Genomic DNA, 24014 nt, shown 5'->3' with positions numbered 1-24014 from the left:
ATAATGATGAAATTATTGTAAAAGGCGTACTTTTAGATTTTGTTTCTTTGGTACTACTTTCAACCTATCCACGTCAAATGATTGTGTTGCTTATACCATTATCATTTTCTGCTACATCCAACATTTTCCTTCTCAATTGTAGGATTTATAGGGTGCAGGAAGAAAAAGGGGAGTACAAAAGTGACCTCAGAAAAATTGTGCATTGGTCCAATTGTAGCATGAGACCAGGCCCACTAGAGTGGAGCTGCTAAGGCCATAATAAGCCCATTATAGTACGTCTTAAGATCCAAAAGAGCAGGCCCAAATAAAAAACGTAACCCTCCTAATAGTTGGCAATCTCAGAGGACATTGGTACATTCCTCTTTCATTTTATTTGGACTTATATAATGGAGAATTGCACCGTATCATAGTGTGTAGCCCTGGCCTGGCCTGGCTTGGCCTCAACCTGCTTCTAGTTTCTAGGAGCTTCCACTGAGAGCTGCTAATTTATCATTACGGAATTTGCGAAAGGATTGTTCCGCGTGGTTGGGGGATTGGGATTAGGGTTTTGATGGGTACGGAGAGGAGGAGGAAACTGAGCTTGTTCGACGTGGTGGACGACACTGTCGGTAAGATGGCCAAATCAAACGGCGGATTCGTCGGTAGCAACCTCATCAACCGATGGAACGGGAAGCCTTTTTCTCAGAGGTATCACGATATTTTGGAGAAGAGGAAGACCCTCCCCGTCTGGCACCAGAAGGAGGAGTTCTTGCAGGTTTTGAAGGATAACCAGACTCTCATTCTCGTTGGTGAAACTGGTAGTGGAAAAACCACTCAGGTCAGTTTCTGATGTTTTGTATTGCTTTTGCTTTACCTTCTGCAATGTTACTAGCACTAGGAGTTACTTTTAGACATTAGGGGGCGTTCTGTTTAAAACACTTAGGGGTAGATAACAGCTTGTACGAAGCGGACTAGGTGTGAATGTTAGATTCATTGTCGGATGTTATTGTTTATCTTGTCTGTGAGTTTATATTTGTGTTGATTCTGTTATGTATTTTAATGTGGCACGTTTCTTATTGTCTTTTGTTTTATGTTCTTGTGGAACAGATTCCTCAGTTTGTGTTGGAAGCTGTGGATATTGAAAGCCCTGATAAACGTAGGAAGATGATGATTGCGTGCACTCAGCCTCGGAGAGTGGCTGCGATGTCTGTTTCCAGGCGTGTGGCTGAGGAAATGGACGTGAATATTGGAGAAGAGGTTGGTTACAGCATCAGATTTGAGGATTGCAGTAGCGCCAGAACAGTTTTGAAGTATGTTATATTTTACTAATTGATTCACATAGCTTGCTTTGCAATTTTCGTTTTTTTACTGTTTTCTTTTGTTGCTAATGGAATGTTATGTTTTTCTATGCCGCTAATAGGTATCTCACAGATGGTATGCTTTTGAGAGAAGCAATGACGGACCCCCTTTTGGAACGATACAAAGTAATTATTCTTGACGAGGCACATGAGAGGACTTTGGCTACCGATGTGCTGTTTGGTCTTCTTAAGGAAGTGCTTAGAAATAGACCTGACATGAAGTTGGTTGTTATGAGTGCAACTCTTGAAGCTGAAAAGTTCCAGGGCTACTTTAGTGGGGCCCCTCTTATGAAGGTTCCTGGAAGACTACATCCGGTGGAAATCTTCTATACTCAGGAGCCAGAGAGGGATTACTTGGAGGCTGCTATTAGGACTGTGGTGCAGATACACAAGGATGAACCTCCTGGAGATATACTTGTTTTTCTCACTGGAGAGGAAGAGATTGAGGATGCATGCCGCAAAATTTCGAAAGAAATATCAAATTTGGGAGACCAGGTGGGTCCTGTGAAAGCAGTTCCCTTGTATTCTACCCTTCCTCCTGCTATGCAACAGAAGATTTTTGAGCCAGCTCCACCTCCACTAAAGGAGGGAGGGCAACCTGGGAGGAAGATTGTAATATCAACAAATATAGCAGAAACTTCGTTGACAATTGATGGTATAGTCTATGTTATTGACCCTGGATTTGCTAAGCAGAAGGTTTATAACCCTCGAGTCCGTGTCGAGTCTTTGTTGGTATCTCCAATATCAAAGGCTAGTGCCCATCAGAGATCTGGGCGTGCTGGAAGAACTCAGCCAGGGAAATGTTTTAGACTTTATACTGAAAGAAGTTTCAATAATGATCTTCAGCCACAGACCTACCCTGAAATCTTGAGATCTAATCTAGCCAACACTGTTCTTACCTTAAAGAAACTTGGTATAGACGATTTAGTGCATTTTGATTTCATGGACCCTCCTGCCCCAGAGACCTTAATGCGTGCACTGGAAGTGTTGAATTACTTGGGTGCTCTGGATGATGATGGCAACTTAACTAAGCTGGGTGAGATTATGAGTGAATTTCCACTGGACCCTCAGATGTCGAAGATGCTCGTTGTTAGTCCTGAATTCAACTGTTCAAATGAGATTCTTTCTGTTTCTGCCATGCTATCAGGTATTTTTCCTTTATTTAATTGCTTTTTGTGTGTGTCTAGAGTCCAACCTTAATATTAAGGGGTTTTAGGTTTGCCGGGATCCACTTTAAAGAGGATGCCCGACATTAGCACATGTAACACATGCACAAAGGCAATATTGTGCATATGATGGGGATGTTTGACTGCTTACCCGTGTGTTTAGTTGCACATGGATGCGGTTAGTGGAACATGTCCTGTTAGGTAGTCATCAGCAACTGTCTTCTCTGGGTTCCATGCCCCCGGTTGGCATGCACCATAGGATTCTAAGTAAATGCTGATGCAGATAGTTGCAGTTTCTCAGTATTCTCTCAATCTCATGAAGAAAATGGTGTGGTCTCGCCTCTATGCATCTGCTGACCTTCCGTGGGCCTCGTCTGTGATAATCATTTCTTTCTTTAGTACCCAATTGCTTTGTCCGGCCTAGGGAGGCACAGAAAGCTGCGGATGAAGCAAAAGCTAGGTTTGGACACATTGATGGAGATCACCTCACGCTCTTGAATGTATACCATGCGTACAAGCAAAATAGTAAGCACTATGCTGTAGCTTTTTATTTAAACCATCGCATTCTTGCTATTAATTTGTTATATTCTTACACTATTAATTGTATGTGAATGGCTTTTTCAGACGAGGACCCTTCTTGGTGCTACGATAACTTCGTTAATCACAGGGCGTTGAAAGCAGCCGATAATGTTAGACAACAACTAGTGCGAATCATGGCTCGGTTTAACCTGAAGTTATGCAGCACTGATTTTAATAGCCGTGACTACTATGTCAACATAAGAAAGGCAATGCTAGCGGGATATTTCATGCAGGTGGCTCATCTGGAGCGGACAGGACATTACCTGACGGTGAAAGACAACCAGGTCTGTTAAGGGTTGCTATTTGTATTTTATCTTTTCCCTTCTCATTATGTTTTCACTACTAAAGAACTATCGTGTATGCTGGAAGATTATATTTATATTAATGATTTATGTTTCTTTTCTGAGTAGGTGGTGCACTTGCATCCATCAAATTGCCTGGACCACAAGCCGGACTGGGTAATTTATAATGAATATGTTCTTACCAGTCGGAATTTTATTCGAACTGTCACAGATATACGTGGAGAATGGTAAGGATTTTGTTTGATGTTAGTATCTGGATTGCTTTTGTAGCCAAGATTGTGTTTAACAACGTTGAAATGTTTAAACGTGAACGCTTTTCATCTATGGTACTTTGATATTATATGGTAGTTTTCTATTGTAAAGTTTCTTAGTGGCAAGACAAACTGACATGATGATAATTAGATATATACTTAGCTTGGTGAAAAATTTATGTTGAACAGGTTGGTGGATATAGCCCCACATTACTATGATCTATCGAATTTTCCACAATGTGAAGCGAAGCGTGTTCTTGAAAAGCTGTACAAGAAGCGAGAGAAGGAAAAAGAGGAAGCCAGAAGTCGTAAGTGAAGTCCTACCATCCACGCCTTTTTTGCCTTTGGATTGGAATAGGACCTTTAGTCAGAGGAAAGCTTACGAATGTTTACCTTTTTATTTATTACCACCTCTGAAAGACATATTCATTGTTAATTTAAGCGAGAAAAAGATAGGCCGTTTCTTGTAATATTTAGCAGTGTATTAATAACATGTTTTATATTCGTCGACCTTCTCTTGTTACTTTTGACTATTCCATGTCTTCTTTCATTCTTTTGGTTTAGAGGCCTCATCATTGCATTATCCCCTTCAGTTATATTTTCATTTTTCTCAAAAAAGATAAATGTTGGTATCGAATGCTTCGAAATAAAATGGTGTTCATTTTTCTTGAATGGAACTAGTGCGTTTGTTAATGCTTTATTTGTATTAGAATAGAAAATAGAAATAGAGAGGAATGAAATAAAACGGATTGAATAAGAAGCAAGTAAAAGAAAAATGGAATATAAAATAAAATGTTCGGATGGATGATAAAATGAGTTTAAATTTCCCTTTTATGCCTTTGCTGAGTAGAAAGACGGTAAAAGGGACGTCGAGGTAGCTATGTTTGACATCTTTGGTCGAAATTTAAAGAATGTTTTTTAAGCATATTTTATATGTTTTCGAAATTTAAAGAATCACTTCCCATTCAATCAGAATATTTAGAAATGGACTCTAAATAATTGAGGGAAATATCTAAGTACTGGAATTATAGAAAAATTATATTAAATATTGGATGATACTATTTTTACTTTATAAATCAGCTTTGAACTATCATATGAAATAGATAGCTTTAATACTTTAGTCGAGTTTCATAGAGATTAGATAGCTTTAATACTTTAGTCGAGTTTCATAGAGATTACATATGTTGTGCCTATCCTTGTGTACTTTTGCTGATAATAATTCTTGTGAAGTGTATTGTCTCTATCCAACTCATGAGATAGCAAATACTTCATAATTAAAACAAAATATATAACTTCATGTGACAATTATTTGAAAATTAAAATTAAAAAAAATACAAAAATTAAGGTTTAAATGAATTTGTATAATTGAGTTTCTATTAATTTTTTTTTTATTAATTAAGTATTTAAAATTTTATATTTTTATTAAGATTTTATCATTTATTTTTTCTGTAAATTAGATGACGTGACTCTTATTTTAACTTGTTACTTGTCTTCAAATATTACAAAATGTGAGATTTTATAGTTAATATAAAATAATAGATAATATTTATTATTTTTATTGAAAATTGTTTTATAATAAAAGATTTTCATTATCACTTGATATCAATGATGGTGAGGATGATAAATTTTTTGTTATTATAAGATTTTTATTATTATAAGTGATGACATAGAAGCTATGAAAAATATGACGATTTTATTATTTAATGTATACTTTTTTATAGAAAGAACAAAAGTAATTTATTATTTTATATTAGCTTCAACATTATCTTATTTTTGTAAAAATAAAAAAAATAGCATATTTTGTTTAAGTAGATTTTATTGTTCAAACATATTAAGAATAAGTTTTTGTGATATTCACATTCACAAATTTGAAACGAGAGAAAGGCGAAGTTTTGCTTAATGCAATATACATTTTTCATCTTCGTTGAGTTGCGTTGATTATTTGTGAAAAATCCATTTTACCCTTCGATTTGTAGAGTATATGATAGGTTGTTCCTTAGTGGTGGAAATAACGTCAAGCTTGGTGTCCTCTAAATGGTGTGATGTGTGGACTGAAGCATTGAGGTTGAAGACAAACGACAATAAATAAGGTGGAATAATGTATCTGATTCTAAGTGAGGTGGAATCGATTCCAATTTCTGTAAAAAAATTCGAACAACTCGTAATCGGTTACGAGGTTGACGTATTCAATTTCAATAACCTCCTTAATCGAATCTAATGACAGGTGTCATTGTCGGTACAGTTGCGTGTGCGAATGGGGGGAGCTAGAACATGTGTTAAAGAAGTTCAAAGTAAAAGGATATAGAAAGATATCGACATCGGAGCTGGGGTTGATGATGAAGAGCCTAGGGAAGGTGACGACAAAGCAGGAGGTGGATGGTGATGGTAATAATGACGGGTGCATCAACTTGCAGGAGTACATCAAGCTGAACACCAAGGGTGTGGACTTCGATGAGGTGATGGAGAACTTGAAGGATACTTTATCCATATTTGACATGGACAAGAACAAGTTTATCACAGCGGAGAAGCTGAACACTGAAGCAGAGAGCCTGAGGGAGGAGTGTTCCTTGGAGTATCGAAGGATGATTGACGACATAAACAAATACGACAACAACAACGACCACACCATCACTATGTCGATTAATAACAATAATACTAGTATTATTATTTATAGTTAATTGATAATTTAAAAAAAATGTTACAATAAATTATGAAATAAATCAATAACATTTATTGTATTAATTAAAATTAATATTTAATAATTTAACTTAAAATGTTGAAAAAATTCACAAAATAAATAAATAGAAATAGTTGGTTATATATTTAAAATTTCATTAATATATTAATATTAATTAATTAATCGAATAATTGATTAAAATTATGAGAACAACTCACATAAGCATATAATTATAATTATAATTTTTATTATTTTTTACAAACAAATGGACTTAAAAAAATTCAAAAACTTCAAATCTCATCAAAGTCTAACTAAAAATGAAGAAGTGCAATTCAAATGGGGTGTAGAGGTTCTTAATAGATCATAAATGGAGTGCTAATGATAAAAAAATGGAGTGCGGAGGTGCACTCTACAAGCAAACACAACCCTCTAAACATAAAATTCTGAATGATTTTTCATCCTACACTTCTAACTATTTCAAAAATTTATTTTTAACCTTAGTAAATATCTTTTTTACTTTCTCTCTTTCTATAGGGTGTTTTATCATGCACTTCCAATACTTCATCCTATACTTTCAACTTTTTCAAAAATTTCTTTTTAATCTTAATAAATATCTTTTTTTTACTTTTTCTCTTTCTATTTAAAGTGATCATACACTTCTTTAACTCTCCACCTTTTTAACAAAATTTTCAATTTTTTTTTATAATTTAATAACTATTTAATTTAATTTCAAAGTTTAATATTTTTTCTTATTTTAATAATTATTAAAATATAATTTGTATTATTATAATAATTATATTACAAAAATTAAAATTAAAATAATTAAAATAAAAGTAATAAAAATAATTATATAAAATATGGTTTAATATAAATAATAATATATTAAATCATATTAAAATATTAAATTAATAAAAGAGAATTTCAAAAATTTTAGATTTCTTAATTATTATTATTTTAATTTCAATTTTTTTAATATTACTGTATAATAATATAAATTATATTTTAATAATTATTTAAATAAAAAATATATTAAATAATATTAAAATTTTAAATTAAATTAAATAATTAATAAAGTATAAATAAAAAACAAATTTTTGAAAAGATTTTCGTGTCGGAATTGGAAATCCGATAATTATCGGATATCAATATCCGATGACTTTTTTTCTAAATTTTATCTTTTATTTAAAATTTAATAAAAATTTAATTTTTTCATATAATTGTTATATTATAAAAATTAAAATGAAATTAATAAAAATAAAAATTATTACATAAAATCTGATTTAATATATAAATTTATATAAAATTATATTAAAATAATAAAATAAGATTTTGAAATTTTTAGATTTCTTAATTATTATTATTTTTATTTTTTTAATATTACTACTATAATATTATAAATTATTTAAATATAAAATATATTAAATAACATTAATTTTTTAAATTATATTAAATAATTAATAAAATATAAATAAATAATAATTATTTAAAAATCGGAATTGGAAATCCGATAACATAGTTATCGGAACCCAATATCCGATGACTTTTTTTTAATTTTATTTTCTATTTAAAATTTAATGATAATTTAATTTAAATATGAAAAAGTTAAATTTTAATAATTATTGAAATATGAAAAAATATTAAATAATATTAAGTTTTTAAATTAAATTAAATAGTTATTAAATTATAAATAAAAAACAAAGTTTTAAAATTTTTGTTAAGAAGGTGCAGAGTTAAAGAAATGTAAGATTACTTTAAATAGAAAGAGAAAAAGTGAAAAAGGTATTTACTAAGATTAAAAATAATTTTTTAAAAAAGTTGGAGGTGCATAATGAAATGTTGAGGTGTAGAATGAAACACCCAATTTTAAAACCTATAGGCCCATATAACAAAGTCTCAGTTTCCAATATAATTGTTGGTTTAATATTAATATATTCATATGATAATAGTTCAACAAAAAAAGTTGAAACAAACTATAAAATAATAAATAAAAAGCGTTTACTATATATTCACAAATTCATTAATATATTCATGTTATTTAATATTAATAGTAAAAGAAATCACATTGACACAAACTTTAATTATCGATTACAAATTTATAGACATAAAATTTGATCGATTTCAATTGACAAACTTCTGAACACAAATATACAAATTCCAACTGCATTAAAAAAAATCCAATCTATTTCTGTTTACAAAGTAGAACATTGTTTCTAATTTGCAATAAAACACAACACAGAAAATACATTAATAAACACAGTTCTACTTTATAAAAACTATGCAAATAGAAGTTTAAAAAAAAAAAAAACTAGCTTGCTTCAAATTTGGTTTTACCACATCAAATAATATCAGCAGAGACTTCATCATGACCCAACAAATTATTAAATAAATAACAAAAATAATTAATTTATAAAAACTTTTAAAATAATGATATCAAAGAACAAAAATGTAGATGGCCTGAAGTTTCATGTTAACTTATATCAAATTATATTACGCTTAGTTATGTAACCAACCAATTCTGAATTAAAAAAACGTTAAAAAAAAGTAAAAAATAAATTGTAGTAAGGACTGTAGCATATTATTGTAGCATATTTGTAACTGTCATGATAAATTAAATCCTTAACAAAAAAAAATATTTGTTATGAAAAAGTTGATTCAATATTTAAATAATAAAATTAATTAATTAATTAATGGAAATATTTGGCTATAGGTAATGCTATCTCAAACAGAATTACAATAATTGAAGTAATAATAAAATGCACCTATCACTCTATTTTCAGTACAATCAAACACAAAATTTGTGAATAAAAATTGATAACAAACATAACAATAGTAATAGTAATTAAAATAAAAAAAAAAACTTTTAAAAAAAGTAACTACCATGAAAAATTAAAACTCATGATAAATTAAATCACCTAAATAAATAAAAAACTTATCGTACAAAAAAGTTGATTCAATATTTAAATAATGAAATAAATTAATTAATTAATAAAAACATTTGACTATATATGTAATGTTATCTCAAACAGAATTTGAATAGTTAAAGTAATAAATTGTACCAATCGTTTCTATTTCTAATTAAATCAAACAAAGAATTTGTAAATAAAAAACTGATAACAAATATAATAGTAGTAATAATAATTAAAAAAAGAGAGTAGAACTTAAATGATATAAATATAACTGCCATGATAAATTAAATCACCCAAATAAGTAAAATCCTTATGTTACAAAAAAGTTGATTCATTATTTAAATAATTAATTAATTAATGAAAATATTTGGCTATAATTAATGTTATCTCAAACAGAGTTGCAATAGTTAAAATAATAAAATGTATCAAACATTTCTATTTATAATAAAATCAAACACAAAATTTGTAAATAAAAACTGATAATAAATATAACAATGGTAATAAAAATTTAAAAAAAAAAGGTAAAACTTAAAATGTAACTGTCATGATAAATTAAAAGTCATGATAAACTAAATCCTTCAAAAATAAAAAATAAAATACTTATGTTTCGAAAAATTTGATTCAATATTTAAATAATAAAATGAATTAATTAATTAACGGAAATATTTGTCTATAATGTTATCTTAAACAGAATTACAATAGTTGAAGTAATAGAATGTACCATATATTTCTATTTTCGATCAAATCAGACACAGAAGTTGTAAATAAAAACTAATAATAAATATAGTAATAATAATACTAGTTAAAGAAAGTAAAACTTAAAAAATAAAAATGTAGCTGCCATGGATTTAGTATGATAATATAAAAAGTGTCAGCCCATAGTACATGTGAGCCAGTTAATTGAAAATAAATAATGAACAATGAAAACAAAGACCTTAACCAAGAAAACGATTTAATAACCTGGAGTAGTAATTTATTAATATGAACATATAATTAATACCAAATATGAATATCAATAGTGAATATTAGTTAACATCATCATTAAAAAGATTATTAATAAAGGAATCATAGTCTATATTCTGACTAATAAAGCATAAGCTAGAGTTTTACATAGAACCGTAATTTATACCTTATAAAAATTACAAAAATATCACCATAATTTTATAGACTATATTTTTCTTAAAATCAGTCTATATAATATAATTAAATGCAATATTTGCACTTATGTCGCACTAATGTCCAATACGTGTCCAAAACTATGTTATATTGGACTTAAAGTGACTCATGATCTTCCTTATTTATAAAATTAAAAACTATTCTAGCTTTCAAAGGATTCCTTTATTATTTTGACTTTCACATTTGTTGTTTTGATTTTCACATTTGGTAACAGTGATCAACCCACCAAATCTTTAGAATCAGCTTCAACTTCACTTGTTATAATTTGAATTTTATTTGAAATTTTATTCAAAGATAATGATACTTTTGATAATACTTTTTGAAAATATTTTAACATTATTTACATGGATTAGTTTATATTAATATTTATAATTATTATTATTGATTATGATAATTTTGAACCAATCACAAAATAACACATAAATAATATTAAAATATTATAAATTTTTTTTGTCAAATTATTATTATTTTTTGTTTAATAAGGAGCAACTTTATTTTACACTTTTATTACTTAATGAATCATGCTCCGTCATCACTATTCACATCACTCTTCTTTTATTTTCAGAAAAAAAAAAAAAAAACAATATGACATTGGTCTCGAAAGTACACTTGCAACTAACACATTTAAAATGAAGATGACAACTTCCACTCAATCATGCTGTCTCACTTAAATGTCAACCGACACATCAATGATACGAATGATACGTTTGCACTGTTTAAATACCCTTTCTATCTATTCAACAAGGGACTGTGGAAACCGAATATGGAAAACAAAAATGGTAAATGATACTATTACTCTCACTAGACAAGTTCCAATTATTTACAAAAATATCATTACATATTTTTTTTCGTAGCTTTTGTATGAATCTCACATATATAAAGACTAATTTTGCACTATTTGTAGCCCTTCTAATATATTAGAAAAAATGTGTTTGTGTATTCATCCATCAATTTACCGCGTTAGCCTGATCTGTGGCAGACACAAAATCCCGACAATTTAAAAGAAAAAACAATAAATAATATATAATATATACCTCTGAATATTTTTATATTAATATATAAATCCGAATTTAATAGTGGGATCAGTATATATAAGTTTAAGAGGTAAAAAAAAAAAGATGTCTAATCGTGAATTTGGAAAATTAAAGAGTCTAAGTGCCCACCCTCAAATTGAATAAATAAGAACAAGTTCACACAAGTTGATTTACGCGCGGCATTTGCTAGAGCTAAATAATACAAATTAGCACTGAGTTTTTAGGATTATATAGATGAGTTTGAGAAGGGGAACAAGTGCTACAGTGAAGCACTAAATAGCATATTCGTGCCTAAAAACCTTAATTTTTTTTCTTCTCATTTGTCAAATTTTGGTATAGTTCATCTATTTCCACCTGCGACAATATCAACAATTTTGTGAGTATTTCTAAACTGCAATTCAGAAATAGAATGAAGAAATATGACCTGTACCTGATAATACTTGAGCAGCTTGTTTCTTTTCTTCTTTAGTGTTGCAGTGACCAAATCTCTTTCCATGTCAAATGGCTCCGCCTCTAATATCACCCCCTTTATATGTTCAAAGCCCCTCAGCTAAACAACACAATTAGAGAATCATAGTTTCCATTATTATGTAGTGTCCAAAAAAATAAAATAAAAGTTTAAGGTTGTTTTTTCATTCCAAATGCAATAAAGTTTTATTACGTGTAGATGTTACCTTGTTTCTCTCAGCTGTCAATTTGAGCTCAGATAGCACATATTTGTTGAGTTGGTCAAGAGAGCAGAGTTTTGGGAAAGAAGATATGTGACCATTTGTATATGCCCACTTGTTCACAACTTCTTCATTAGGAACTATTACTGCAACTAGCATTGACTTCAAGCTATTCCCATATACCCAAATCTAAAAGTAAAACATACATAAACCCAATCACAAAAACTTTATAAACTAAAAATTCTGCCTTTTAACAGCAATAAAGTCATGAAAATACTTACATCTTCAACTATAGGAGTGATTCCATAAACATTTTCTAGATGCTCAAGTGCAATATACTCTCCCTGTGTGAGTTTGATAAGATTCTTCTTCCTGTCAATAATCTTAATTACACCATTGGGAAGCATTTCTCCTATGTCCCCTGAGGATACAAGAATATCTCAGACTATATAAAGATTCTTACAAACTCACTTTTTATGCAGAAAAGGACAACTGAATTACCTGTGTGAAACCATCCATCTGTAAGGGCTTCCCTTGTTAACTCTGGATTTTTGTAGTAACCACTAAAAACAGTTTTCCCTCTTACACATATTTCACCACACGGAGGAGTTTCAAGAGGGTTGTATCCCATCTCTGGAACCTCTGCCAGCCTTATTTCATTATATATTGATACACCTCCAACAGTACCAACCATACACATTTCATCAGGAAAACCAAGAGTAGTTGGTCCACATGTTTCGGTCAAACCTGGATTAACATTTCTCTGTCACATGCTGTCTTGTCTTATAACATAAATATTTTCATCAAAACTATATAAATCATTTTTCAATCGGTAACATTCTTTTAACAGCCAGAATGTGCTGAATAAGATTTTTAATTACCATAGCCTTGGCATACAAAGGCACAAGTAGTGACACGCAAAAACTCTTCCACCTCAGGGCTCAATGCTGCTCCACCAGAGATTATTAGTCGAACACGACCACCAAGCCTGGCTTTTACCTAAAATGGAGAAATTCTTACCCATACGTAAAAAAAATCAAATTTCAAGAAAATTACTGATAAAAGGTCACATCTATTGCCCTTTTATGAAAATAAATACAGGTTTTTAGTTAAGTAAGAGATTATCTCATACAACCTTTCTGAAGGCTAACAGATCTGCCAAACGTGATGCTTCTCTTTGCTTATATCCCTTTTTCATCCAACCAAGTTTGCTGTATTTGAAAATAAATGTGAATTAAATGGGTAAAGATAAACACTGATAAAAATAGGATACAAAATTCCAACTTACTAGTTGTAGAGCATGCCGAAAACAGTTCTCCTAATTGGATTAAGTTCTTCCACTGCTTTCTTGATACCTGAAAAAGATATTCTTGGGATAAATTATAAGTTGGCGAGATTGGATTACTTGATAATATTTTCAGTAATATTATATTTTTAATTAAAAGTGGTTAAAAACAATAAAATTAGAGTCTATTAATAATATCTGAAGTATATAAAATAGTATAATCTCTAATAAGTTTCATTATGTATTTAATTTGTGGAAGTGTGGCCTTGCCTTCATAGACCTTCTCAAAAACGCGTGGAACACCAGCAAACAGTGTTGGCTTTAACTCCATTAAATCATCCCTCAACGCATTCAGATCCTTCAATTTAAAAATATGGTATGAAGCATAGAAAAATCACTAACATGTCAATGCCACCAAGGAAATCCAGACTATGAATAAATTCTTGAACAAAATTACCCCATGATAGTAACCAACAGATGCACCCTTACGGAAAAAGTACTCCTCAATTGTGCGATCAAGGATATGAGCCAGAGGTAGGAATGACAAGTAAACATCATTCACATTCATCTGTTCAAATTAAAATTCGTGTCACTTTTGCTAAAAGAAAAATGGTACCATATCGATTTGGTAATGGATCTAGCATCAGATTTACCTTGTCTTCAAATTGTTCCATGAAAAGATCCATTCCTCTTACTAAAGCCATCACGTTTTCGTATATTAAAACAACTCCTTTAGGGTCTCCACTTGTCCCACTAGTGTACATTATTGTACAGATGTCATGAGTCTGAGGAGGAAAAGTACTTTTGGGATTGGCTTTTCCCTGAAACATAATACCAAGAATCACAGTTTTACCACTTTATATCCCTATCAGCTGCTTCTCTAGTAAGTTCTCATATCAAAGTTTCTGCAATCTTGGGATTGCTTTTTAGTTTCATTGAAGACCAAAGTTATTGTAACACAACACCTTTATAAAAGGAAAAAGTAACCCATTTTTCCTGTGTGAATAACTTTTATAAAGTGTGGCATCTAAGCTTTAAAGGAAAACAAATTCCATAATTGCAAGAGTAGAGAAAAAGTAAGAACTAATTCTCTACTAACTAACCAAGTTCAAGAACTCATCCCAGGAATATGACTTAATTCCAATAGCAGAAGCCTTATCTTTCTCTTCCTGTGTTAATGCAGTGAAGCACACAATGGCTGTACCATAATCAAATTTAGTGTAATTCCTTTAATCATTCTGATAATTCTACCACAGAACTACTGAGATGAAAATCTCAAAAGTTTACCTTTAAGTCGCTTTGAGGATTTACATTCAGGATTTAAAACCTGCAAATGGTATATTTACTCAGAACTAAGAAACTATAAACTGCAGCTAGCTCTGAATCCCTGATATATAAAAAAAATCTGAAGTGGAACATCATATATTTTTTTTTTTAAATTATCGTTATTGCTTACCTCTTTAACCTTCTTATCCTGGACGAACACGATATCTATTTCTGCATGATCTATGATATAGTTTACAGCACCGGGTCCTGCATTAAAAATATATATTAAAAAAACTTAAGGTTTGAATGTTGCTTCTTTTTCTTTTTTTCTCTTTCATTTACACAAAAAAAAAAAGTTGCACTGGTAAAGAAAACGAGTATCAAAGTGTTTGATAAAATATGTAAAATGAACAAAGTCTTAAAATTTGATTAGGATCATGTTTTTGTGACGGCTCTTAATTACAATACAACAAAGGAGAGAGAGAGAGAGAGAGAGAGGGAGCTGGGGATACAACTTTATTTGAGAGAACTTACCGAGGGTGTCGTACAGAGGCACACAGATTAAGCTTTGAGCAGAACAAGCCTAAACCAATTAAGACATAATTATGAATCATGGTATGATATACAGTGTCATAGAAAGAACAAGAGGTAAAACTTTGAGAAGACAAAGGTTATAGAAGTGTCAAACCTCCATTGCCACAATCCATTCAGGGCAATTAGATCCATAAATTCCAATTCGACCACCCTGTTACATGAAAAAGATTCCTTTGAAAACTGCTGATCTACTGTGCTTACAAATCACGAGAGAAACCTTTCAAAAGCACTTACAACTTCGGCTCCAGATGCTCGTAAAGCAGAACTTATATGCAGAACTTCATCATAAACTTCCTTATACGTGCTCCACACATATGGTCCAAACTATTAACATGATCCAAAAATAGTTAGCTTATTTTCTTGACATATAAAAAGTCTTATATAACAAAATAAATCTCCTTAAGATACCTTTCCATCAACAATTTTACGTCGTCCGAGCATCGGGTTGTTAGGATAGTTCTTGACAGATTCACTGCAGCCATCAAGGAAAGGCTTTCCGTGATGAAAATATCATTCATTGATCAACCACCAAAATCTCAATTTTTATTACGTCGTTATTTGACAGACCCCACATTGTTACTATATTGGTAAAGCTCAGTACAGAACATATGTAGTATCTTTATAATCTAATAGCAACTGCTGAATTATTGTAGGTACTAAAACCAATTACCAGAAAATATCCCATGTTGTAGAGAAAACAGGATCCAATGGAGGAAATTCCTTTTGGGAGAGGAGATTGCGGTACACTGGACCAACAGAGAGGTTACCATTTTTACCTTCCCTTCCTTCCTCAACCTTAACCGAAAAGGCCTTCATTCTCCCTTGTTATCAAACCTGAACAAGGCACAAAACAAGTGTATCAACCACCGTCAGTTTCCCTCAACTTGATTCGCTTCTGTCTATTACTACATTTAAGACATCCAAGTACCCGGTCAATGACAGGCACCAAAAAATCAATCGTAAAAGGTTTTTCCTTTGGTTTCATCATTTTTATTATTAAAATAATATTAATAGCACACATTGCATGGTTCCGAAGAAACTGAGTTATCCACAATCCCCCAACTAATTTTTAAGTATGCTTTATGATTAAAGTTTTGTCAAGCACTTCACATCAATAAAAAAGAAACGTAACTATTCGTTGAAGTTTGGCAGAGGTGGTCCCGGATCACAGAACAAGACAACATAACAGTTTTTTCATGTCAAATATATAGAAAAACAAGCACCAGAAACAAGACTCCAAGACGCCGGGAACGAAGGAGAAGGTGAGAGTGGTCTTTGCAAGCACGATTATCATAGTTTATAAATTACTATAACATTACAAGAAAAGGGCAAAGAGAAGAAAATTCAAAAGAGTGTGTTACAGGAAAGTCAAAACGTGAACGACATAGGGCACAAGAAACATAACATGGCAAATATCTGTGGTTAGAGATAGGTACGGACGTTTGCGTGGATGTGTGTGGGTAATAAGTTGTATGAACTGAGACTAGTTTCTGTGTATATAGGTGTACCTCGCTGCTTCTCTGCAACTTGTGTTGAAACAAAGTTGATAGCAGACATATTAGCGAAGAACCAAGTTGAGAATTTTATAGCCAAGAAAGGAGTTACAAGTGCAAGTTGCAAGCGTAAATGAGGTAGTTGAAGGTTGGAAACGAATAATAATGAAGACTGAACAGCACCCATATCGTACAGTAACTTCAATTTTTTCCATGTGACCATGCCCTCCTTTTCCATCTCATGATTATTGCAGTAATTTTCTCACCTATGATTTATGAGAGAAATTAAAGGAAAAGAGTAAAAAAAAAATAGTAAAGTAAACAAAAGGATTCAAAATAAGATAATTTATATTACTGTCCAAAGATAAATACAAAAATGTAAAATTAAATAAAATTTAATATTTTATCTTAGAAAAACACATTTTACCACTTTCTTTAATCCCAAACAATGAAGGAAAATTAGTGGTCACCTACTTTTTTTCGGTTCCTTCCCGGTAGATTCTTATTTTCCAGAAACAATTCAGTTCCTCCATCCCAACATTAATTTATCATGATTTAATTTATAAAATTTGGTTTAGACTTTTATTTTATAAATTTTTAATTTCCGATTGTGTTTGTAATTTCGTCAATTTCTTTTTTCTCTGTTGCACACAAATACTATTAGTGTTTTTATTTTAAATTATCTAAATTTACTAGTATCCATTGATCTAATGATTTACATAAAAAATCTCATTGAAGTGTCACCTCACCTCATACATGCTCATTAGCCATTACGATGAAAATGCAGACAGACCAACTCATTAAGTGTGTTAGGCTGACAATACAGAGAGCCTCATAAGTGAGCTCATTGATCACTTTAAAATGTTATCACTTATAATTTATTTTTCTTATCCACTTATAAAAGTATAGATTGTGTTTCGGAGGTATTTGAATGAGCCTTTAGTTGCTTTAGACAAGATGGATTGTGTAGTAAATTGGATGGTTGAGCCAATTCTTGGGTTGTCTGATTGTTTTGTTGTTTAGTTTTTATGTCTTTGAAAATATGTTCACATCGTATTTATAAAAGGTATTTTAATGTTAAAATAGTAGATGACCTTTCATTTAATAAACAATGCTAGAATACATTTTATATGCATGTTATTATAAAGTTATATGACCGCGTGACGGACGACGAACCATTTTATGGATTTAAGAAAGAAAATTTTGGAATCATCATTAGAATTTATTCTGAAAAAATTATGAAAAACTATAAAATAAGACATAGTTTATCAAAACTAAATTTTTATATTCGAGAGTTGGTTACGTGTAAAAAAAAAACACTTGTTAGGTCATATATCCAAAAAATATTTTTTCTTTATAGTATTATTTTTGGGAAAAATTAAATATTTTGAAAACTATATTAATTTTGTACATTTAATTAAAGGTACATCTTACTCATACTTATTCTGGTTCAGAATAAGAAATCAGGTTACTACTTCTTTATGAAACTGTTTGAAAATGAGTTTAGAAAATTTGATGTTTTAAGTTTTTGAAGATTTTGGATTTTTTTTTTTACTTTTGTCATGATTGAGAAAAGCTGAAAGATAATAAGTATCATGCCGCGGATGGTACTCATACCTTTAAGATATTATTTAATTTTTTAGAAAAAAAATAATATTAAGCACTACGATAATAATACAGACGATCACATACCTTTGAAATGTAAAAAAGAAAGACTTTTTTCTTGTTTTTTAAATGTATTTCTTTCAACATTTTAATTTCTAATAATTTTATATTTATTTTTAGTCTTTATTTAAATTATTTAGAAATGAGTGTACAACACATATGCTCGGACAGACACTAAATTAAAAAGAAAATATTTTTTTTTCATTTTTTGAAATTGTTTATTTAATTTTTTATATCTTTTTACAAAAAAAAATTAAAAATTAGTGTCACACGAGGAATCGAACAAACCCTAAAAATATTAAGGAAAGACATTATTTTTGTGATTTTTAAAACAAGATATTTGTGAATAGTAAAAATGATGTTCAAGAAAATGTGAAAGTTAGGTATAAAAGAAAAACGCATAGAATATTAACACATAATATAATATCTAACTAAAAAAAATGATGAGAGTGACATACCTTCCAAACTTTATATATATCTCTCAAACTTTCGGTATTCCAACGGTTTCTTCCTTTGTAATTGTTGTTAGTAAAACCACTTTTATGCAATAACTTATTACCCATGCACTTTCCTCCGGTTTCTCTCTATGTCTCTCTCCCTCGATCTTCCTTTTTTTCATATGTATTTACACACATTAAAATATCTTGGTAATCTTGTTTTAATTGTGAATTAATTGACAATGAAGAATATAAAGAAAGAATTGGTCTTGATAGCAATATATTCAAAAATAATATCTGAGACATTGATAATAATTATTATCAGAAATTTTGCGAATCTTTAGGATCATATTTTATTTTTTAAAACTAACTTAGCAAATCATAGCATAATATCATATATTAATTCTAATTAAAATCATCTTTCTTTTTAAAGACTAAGATGTCATGTGATGGATCCAAAGAAGATAGAGGGGTAAAATATGTATAGAATCCTTGAGTTGGGCTCACAAAATGGATTAAAAATAAATTAAACTATTTTATTTTATTATTATTTTGTTATTATATTTTCTATTCTTTTTGTGCTAAAATTAATGTTTAAAAATTTAAAGAAAATTTATTTCACTTTTTGTCATTTTTACATTGAATTTTTTTTTTAAAATGATTTTATTTACCCTAACGATATTGAGTTTTGATACATACCTTAGACCTTTATGTAGTGGTTATTATGAGCTTTTACCTTTCTCTTGGTCTAATCACGGCCTAATCATACATTAATCAACATTAAGAGGTTGATTTGTTATTACCATTATTCATCTGACCATATTGTGATTTGTCATTGTGCGCTTTGTTGCACGTTGATTAGATGAACTTTTATCATTTTGAAGATGAGTGTTTCGTGAAGGATTGATTGAGACTGTGGAATGGAGATTGGTCGGTCAGCATGTTGAAGCCAAAAGAAGTTGGTGGACGCTAGTTGAGACCCTACAATGAAGACTAGATGACCAATGTGATAAATTCGAAAGAGTGAAGGATGTTGGATAAGACTCTACAGTCGAGCCTAGTCGACCAACAAGCTGAAGTCAAAGAACTGATGGACGTTGGCTAAAACCCTATATTAGAGGTTGGATGACTAACATGCTAAAGGATTGAGTCCATGCGGTAGAGCTCAAACAACCATCATGTTGAAGGATTGAGTCTGTAGATAAAGCTCGAACGACCATCATACTGAAGTCAAAAGGTTGATGGATGTTGGGTAAGACCTTGTAGTTGAGATTAGTCGGCCAACATGCTAAAGTCGCAAGATTGGTGGACATTAGTTAAGACCCTACAGTAGAGACTGGACGGGCGACATGCTCGGACGACCATTATTCTTAAGTCAAAAGGTTGATTAGACATTGGGTAAGACCTTGTAGTAGAGACTGAACAGTTTTAAATGAGCACCCTTATCGAGCTACGGAAGTTGTACACTTGAAATGATAGAGGTTCTTTTCATAACTCTTCCTTGACCGACCTATTGCGATTGGACCGAGTGGTAGGGGTTCTTTAAAGAACTCTTCCTTGATTGACTCGACGTTTGATCGACAAGAGTTCACTTAGGTAAACTCTTCGTTGAACAACCTGTTGCGATATGACCGAGTGACACGGGTTCTTTACAGAATTCTTCCCTGACCAACATGACATTTGATTGACAGAGGTTCACTTTGGTGAATTCTTCCTTAATTAAGTTGTTAGAGGTACGATAGAAATTCACTTAGATAAACTCTTCCTTGATTGACAAGTTGGAAGATCGAATTATAGATGTGTACAATGTCTTGAAACCTGAAGAAAGAAACCAAGTGATCCAAACTAGATGATCGAAACAATAAAGCTGAAAGACTAACACAAATGAGGCAGAATGATCGAGTTGTCAAGATTGAAAATTCTGACAAGTTGAGACTTAAGGAGGCTAAAACACAAGTTAGTCTCCTTAAGTCAATCTACATTTACGATCTTTTTACAATCCACCACACTGAATGAGCCAAAAAAAAACTCAAATAACATTGATTAAATTTATCAATACTGATTCAAGACATTTTACATTGCTTGAACTTCACCGTACCTTAAGCTTGACAATAAATTTATTATCAAAATTTTGTTTGGTTGAGATGTGAATGCTGAGAAAGAAAAATTTCACAATAAACTGATAAATAAACGATCTAATTCTTATTTCATAAACTTCATTTCCTATCTACTATAAAATTTATTATTAAAATATTTTGAATCTTACATTATATCCCTCTTCTTCCATCGTACGAACAAAAACTTATAAAAGCATACCTTTAGTTATAATTTTTATACAATTAAGGAATTAAATTAAATTTTGATTCTTTTAATGATTAAATTAGCAATTTTTATTACATGTTTTAAAATTAAAATAATACTTGAGAATTTTAATAAATTTTAAAGAATTAATATCATAACATACAAAAATTACTGAGATTAAAATTATTTAAAACTATTTAATTTTCAACACTTAAAATTCAACACAATAAAATTAATAGCGACTAAGAGTCATTATTATATGATAATTCATAGTTATATGATATTATAGTTTTTATATTATTAATTTTCTTTAACAAGATTTTAAATATAAAATATAAATTATAAAATTATCTCAATATAATCAGTTTGATATGTGAAAATTTTTTGTTATAAAAAAATAAAAAACCTAAAAAATAAAAATAAAAATAATTAAAAATATTTTAAAAATTCTAAAAAATCACAAAGTGGCACATATTGTGAGTACAACTAATCCAAAGACTTAATTGTTTTTCAATTTTTTAAAAATAGAAATCTAATTGAAAAAAAATTAGTGATAAGAAAAATCACCAGAAATAAAAATAAAGTATAATTAAACCTATTGTAAAGATAATATTGTTTTTTTGGATTTCAACGAATGACTTATAATTAGGGATGACAATTTTATCTGCTGGCACGGGTATCCGTGAATAAAATCCACGGCGGGTCCGCGGATATTTAATACCCGCTTCTAAACAGATCGGGTACGGATAGTATATTACTCGCTACCCGCGAAAAATTAAAAAAAAATTATATATTTTTTAATTAAATTAATTAAAAATAAAATAAAATTATATTTTATTAGGTTAAATTTAATTAAAATTAAATTTTAATTTATATTTAATTTATATTATATTATATATATATATATATTTTTTGTAATTTTATTTTAAATATGTATTAAATATTTTTTTTTTTGCGAGTATATACAAGTTTTAAAATATCCGTAGGTAATTTTTTAAACAGATATCCAACAAGTAACGGATCGAGTATTGGGTACAATTTTATCCAACAAATCAGATTGCGGATAAACACTACCCGTACCCAACCCGACCCGTTAGAATCCGTACTTATAACTTTGCCCTTAATTATGTTAAGAAGTAAATGCTTATAATAAAATTTATTTGAATATCCCCAACCGCCATTGTAACTATTGTACTAGTTTTCTTAGCAAATATGGCTTTTATGACATTAAAGTTGTACTGTCAGTGGATGTGCGACAAGCCTTAATTAAATTGGTAGATACTCTGAAGACATACTTACTTTATCTTTTAAGAAAAATATTTTATTTATTACCTTTTTAATTTTTTTTATCTATTTCAATTGAAAAAAAAGTTGTATTTTTGTTTTGTTTTTTATTCTATTATACCTTATACATCTTCTAATTTTTAAATATATTTTACATTAGTATTTAGTGTTTTAGATAGAAGAATGAGTAAAATAAGAAAATGAAAAACTATTTTATTATAATGAGCAAAATCTATTGTGTTTCTTGATTCTTGAAAATAAAATTGACCACTATAAATGAAGGGAGAGATTCATTTAGTTCATACTGCCAAATGCCACTCTTGCCCGGCTGGCTTATGTGAATAAACAGTATTTGTGACACTTTTGCAAAGAGTAACTCACAAGAGGGAAGAACTAACCAACAAAGTAAGAAATAAATTATTTTAGATCTGAAAACTGTAATTAACTATAAGATAAGACTTTCGATGAATTCAAACTTAAAAACCATTTCAGAAAATATAGTTTCTTGCGCTTTAATTATATCACTAAAACCTCTCTATTTAACACATTGTTTTTTTTTTTAATATAATAAATTATTAAATTCACGAATTAAAATGTCGATAAATAACTAATCCTAAGAATTAAAATTATATTAAATGTTGAGTGATGCTTCCTCCACCGACTCATCTTCTTCCTATACCTTCTTCAATTTTTTTAAATTTTAAATTTATCCTTTTTACCTTTTATTTTTATCAATTTTACTTTTTATTTTTTAGGCTTAATACCAATTTTGGTCTCAATTTTTGTCAGCTTTATTCGAAATGGTCCTATTTTTTTCTTCTATTCAATGTTGTCCTAAAGAATGTAATTTATGTTTAATTTAGTCCTTTTTGCAGACGACGTTTAAATCATTAACGACATACTGTCCAACTGTGCAATAAGTGAATGTCATGTCATTTAACTGCTGACCTACCTTGCCACGTGGTAGCCCCTTCCCTACCCAAAAAATTAGGGTTTCTGAATGCAATGAGGAAAGGCTTCCTTACGTCTATGCCGCCAGAGGAAAACTGAAGCTTGCGATGGTCCAATTGACCATAGTGAGCATGTCGGAGTTTCGCAGAAACGAGAGCGAACTCCTTTCTTGTGGCGCAGTGAGGGTTGCAGCGGCGGTGCCTCTGCGAAGGTTCGATCTCTAACGTAGTCGCGATGCGAGAAGCCCCGTTCTCAGGCGATTTCGCGACAATAGGACTCGCGATTGAGGGTTTCGATTTAGGAGTTTTTGTTGTGTTATCTGGTTTGTAAATTAAAATATATGATTTTTGTTTCAAAATTGATTTGGGGAATTCTTGGTTTTTCTCTATTTTGCGAGTGGTTATGGATTTTGTTCTTCCCTACAGGTTTGGGTTTTGCGAAGTGGGGTATGAGGGTTCAGATTGAGAATGTTAGGGTTTCTGAATTTGGAATGAGGGTTCTTCTCTGTTGGGGATGAGGGTTCCTCTCTGTTTTTTCATGAATTTGTTTTTTCGTTTTGGGTTCATTTGATTCGCGATAATGGATTCCGTGGTGGTTGTTATTGGATGCACGAGCGGTGCCAATGAAGGTGCTGGTAGGTGG

General features: G+C 30.3%; 3 protein-coding genes across 11 annotated transcripts; 2 read left to right on the top strand and 1 right to left on the bottom strand.

The window, feature by feature from the left end:
- Window positions 1-344: 344 nt before the first annotated feature.
- LOC108326298 (probable pre-mRNA-splicing factor ATP-dependent RNA helicase DEAH2) lies at window positions 345-4145 on the top strand. 5 transcript variants are annotated; one of them, XM_017559708.2, is made up of 7 exons: window positions 345-817; window positions 1087-1289; window positions 1400-2484; window positions 2903-3028; window positions 3128-3366; window positions 3493-3611; window positions 3825-4145. In XM_017559708.2, the coding sequence occupies exons 1-7, from the start codon at window positions 551-553 to the stop codon at window positions 3949-3951; spliced, it is 2166 nt and encodes a 721-aa protein (XP_017415197.1). In that variant the 5' UTR covers window positions 345-550; the 3' UTR covers window positions 3952-4145. The 5 variants fall into 5 exon arrangements, 4 of the variants coding, with proteins under 4 accessions (XP_017415197.1, XP_052731227.1, XP_052731226.1 ...); XM_052875265.1 differs by having other exon boundaries at window positions 369-817; window positions 3493-3540; XR_008247994.1 differs by lacking the exons at window positions 3493-3611; window positions 3825-4145 and having other exon boundaries at window positions 366-817; window positions 2797-3028; window positions 3128-3268.
- A 1715-nt stretch (window positions 4146-5860) lies between these two features.
- On the top strand, window positions 5861-10631 carry LOC128195802 (probable calcium-binding protein CML25). The gene is made up of 2 exons (XM_052874479.1): window positions 5861-6293; window positions 10609-10631. The coding sequence occupies exons 1-2, from the start codon at window positions 5969-5971 to the stop codon at window positions 10629-10631; spliced, it is 348 nt and encodes a 115-aa protein (XP_052730439.1). The 5' UTR covers window positions 5861-5968.
- Window positions 10632-11536: 905 nt separating this feature from the next.
- On the bottom strand, window positions 11537-16848 carry LOC108324079 (long chain acyl-CoA synthetase 1). Of its 5 annotated transcripts, none has more exons than XM_017556885.2 (20): window positions 16750-16848; window positions 15912-16075; window positions 15650-15713; window positions 15476-15565; window positions 15336-15392; window positions 15182-15230; window positions 14838-14914; window positions 14669-14708; window positions 14485-14579; window positions 14035-14202; window positions 13839-13949; window positions 13652-13739; window positions 13385-13451; window positions 13232-13307; window positions 12978-13095; window positions 12598-12843; window positions 12378-12517; window positions 12103-12285; window positions 11859-11978; window positions 11537-11782 (listed from the first exon to the last, which is right to left on the bottom strand). In XM_017556885.2, exons 2-20 carry the CDS (start codon window positions 16055-16057, stop codon window positions 11729-11731), a joined length of 1989 nt encoding a protein of 662 aa, XP_017412374.1. In that variant the 5' UTR covers window positions 16058-16075; window positions 16750-16848; the 3' UTR covers window positions 11537-11728. The 5 variants fall into 5 exon arrangements, with proteins under 5 accessions (XP_017412374.1, XP_017412372.1, XP_017412373.1 ...); XM_017556883.2 differs by having other exon boundaries at window positions 16682-16813; XM_017556884.2 differs by having other exon boundaries at window positions 16647-16798.
- Between the last annotated feature and the right edge of the window lie 7166 nt (window positions 16849-24014).

Source organism: Vigna angularis, chromosome 3 (genome assembly GCF_016808095.1).
Source record: "Vigna angularis cultivar LongXiaoDou No.4 chromosome 3, ASM1680809v1, whole genome shotgun sequence".
In the NCBI taxonomy this organism is placed as follows: domain Eukaryota; kingdom Viridiplantae; phylum Streptophyta; class Magnoliopsida; order Fabales; family Fabaceae; genus Vigna; species Vigna angularis.
Note: the sequence above shows the minus strand (reverse complement) of the source record. Positions and strands in the feature narration are given on the sequence as shown.